The following is a 2,500-nucleotide window of genomic DNA, read 5'->3' as shown; positions in this document are numbered from 1 at the left end:
GGAGAGGAGGGGAGAGCAAAAAGAAAGAGTGCAGGTGAGAATAGCAAAGAGGGGAAAGAAGACAGGAGAGAAGAGGGGAGAAAAGAGAGGAAGAGGGGGACAGAAAAGGAAAGAAGAAAGCACAGTGGAACTAAAGACACAGGAGAAAAAACAATGATGCAGGGAGCAGGGCAGGAGAGGAATGGGGGGAGAGAAAGAGAGCGAGAGAGAGAGAGAGAGAGAGAGTGTGTGTGTGTGTGTGAGACGTCAGGTAAAGTGAAGTCGCACACCACACATACAGCTGCACTCCTGACTGTGGTGGCTCTCCATCTCCTTCTTCTTCCTCTCTCCTCCCCGATCTCGCTCTCTCCCTCCCTTTCTCTCTCCTTCTCTACCTCGCCGTGTATAATGAATTCCCCTAAGCAACCTCCTGATCAATAGACATTTAATAGACTCAGAGGGAAAGAGCCTTTTTTCTCTAATCGCCATGAAACTGGCACATCAGCTGTGTATTATCCATGTAATTTTACGCCTACGGACACTTTATGCACCTTCCAACGGATTTCCGATCAGTTTTATTTCACCCTCTCGAGATTGCCCTGAGGATTAAGCCATCACTGAACAGGTTCAATCAGGTGCCCTAATGCCAGTCGTGTGGCACCAATATGCCTCATTGAATTGTGAATAAAAACGCGACTGATACAAATAGACCAATTAGGACAGTAACAGAAAAAGGTGTAATAGACGGTGGCGTCTACAGATATATAATTAATGAGTGGCTATGCCTCGTTTATTCCCTTTGAATAATATGTTGTTTCATTTTAATAGACTGTCAAGCACCCACAGATTCATTTATTTCCTCACTCACTCACTCACTCATATTCTAGCCCAGGTATTCCTCCCGTTTTTCACTCATTCATTAATTGACTCAGTCACACTTTTCATCACTCGTTCATCACTGCTTTCCTTCACTTTCCGCCTCTCGGCTGTTTTTTTTTTCTCACATACCCTTCTTCAGGTCGATCTTCATCTTCCTCCCTCCTTTCTTACTGGCCAGCTGGTTGACCAGTGTGGCGAGGGCGGGGCCCTTCTTGGACAGGGGGCTTTCGCTCCGCCCCCACGACGGCGTAGGAGAGGCCGAGGCAGTCCTGGGGGGCGTGGACTCGGCTGCTCGCGGGAGCTCGGGGGTGTTCCTGGCTGGAGGCTCCTCCTTCTGAGGCGAGGGGGCTCGTACAGGGGCAGGAGAGGAGGCAGGGGCAGGAGCTGGGGTAAGGCCTGGGGCAATGGCAGGAGCAGCCACTGGTGGTTCAGGGGAGCGAGGAGGGGTCTGGGGTTTGTTCTCTCGTATAGCGCCCAGTTTCGGGCGCAGCAGAAGGGGGCTGCGGGATTTGGTAAAGGTGTCCGCGACGGGGCCGTCGTGGTTGAAGAGCTGTCCGATCAGGGCCTTCTCGAAGCGGAGCTTGTTGGCCATGGGAAGCACCTCCAGACGCACCGGAGAGGAAGAGGTCATGGCCTGCCGGAAGACTTCCTGCGACCTGGGAACAGAAGAGCATCAGTATTCTGATGAACACTGTGCACTGGTCTCCACACGACCATCTATCTCCAGTAATCATTCAAGCCAACACCATACATTATTCATTCCAACTAAGCCGTCAATCTTTTCCTAAACTGGGATAATTGGATTATATCAGATTAGCAACCACACACACATTACATCAACACATCTCCTCCTACATAAGCACAATGTAATCAACTATAAGTGCCCTTTATCCATACAGGCATTATGTATTTGGGTGTTGGTGGGTGTGTTGATGTGTCTGTCTTCAGGAATTAATAGCCAGTCATTTGAAGCAATTGCAATTACTGCTGAGCAACCACTTTGCTCAACTCTGAAGTTGCTGAAGTCCAACAAATGGACCTTCTTGCCTGTTTAATCTTCATCCACATCGTCTTCTCCATGTTTCCAGTACTTCTGCAAAGCGCTCTGGTAGTCTATATAGTTTCAGTCTTTCTGCATAGCGCTCCGGTAGTCTATATAGTTTCAGTCTTTCTGGACCGGAATCCTGTAACCTTTCCATCCTTATTTCTGTCTGTAGACTTCTATCTGAGGTCTCGTCTTCTTCAGCGTCAACACTAAGAATGAAGAATGAAGAGCCAGACTGTAGGCCCTGAGTGTAGCCTCACACATCTCACTCGTCCATCTCAAAAACAGCTGGCAGACCCTTGACTACAGTTACAAAACATGGGGTTGCATCCAAACACCGTCAACTGGATGCCAAATTTAAAACACCTATTGGTGGAGTGTGAGTGTGTGTATGTGTGTGTGTGTGGTTGGAAGAGTAGTCATTTCCATCCTTTTCTTCACAGTTTCTTTTCAGTCATTCTGCTCCTGTCTTCCTTCTCTTCTCCTCCTAATGGCCACGGCACATGTAATTGGGAGCCCTTTGAGAACCTGCTGCGCTTGTTCTGAGGAGCTCAGCTTGTAATGGAGAGACTGAGTGGAAGAGTGGACGAGTGAAAG

At 48.7% G+C, this 2,500-nt stretch overlaps 1 protein-coding gene across 2 annotated transcripts in view; it reads right to left on the bottom strand.

The window, feature by feature from the left end:
* Positions 1 to 2,500, bottom strand: part of pard3ba (par-3 family cell polarity regulator beta a) — a 152,348-nt gene that overhangs the window by 92,863 nt on the left and 56,985 nt on the right. For both annotated transcript variants that reach the window (XM_031558420.1, XM_031558421.1), the window contains exon 8: positions 988 to 1,514. In XM_031558420.1, coding sequence (XP_031414280.1) covers positions 988 to 1,514 — 527 coding nt within the window. The remainder of the gene's footprint in view (positions 1 to 987; positions 1,515 to 2,500) is intronic.

The sequence above is a fragment of the Clupea harengus genome, chromosome 21 (genome assembly GCF_900700415.2).
Source record: "Clupea harengus chromosome 21, Ch_v2.0.2, whole genome shotgun sequence".
NCBI classification, from domain to species: Eukaryota; Metazoa; Chordata; class Actinopteri; order Clupeiformes; family Clupeidae; genus Clupea; species Clupea harengus.
The sequence above is the reverse complement of the archived record's forward strand: the minus strand, read 5'-3'. Positions and strand labels throughout refer to the sequence as shown.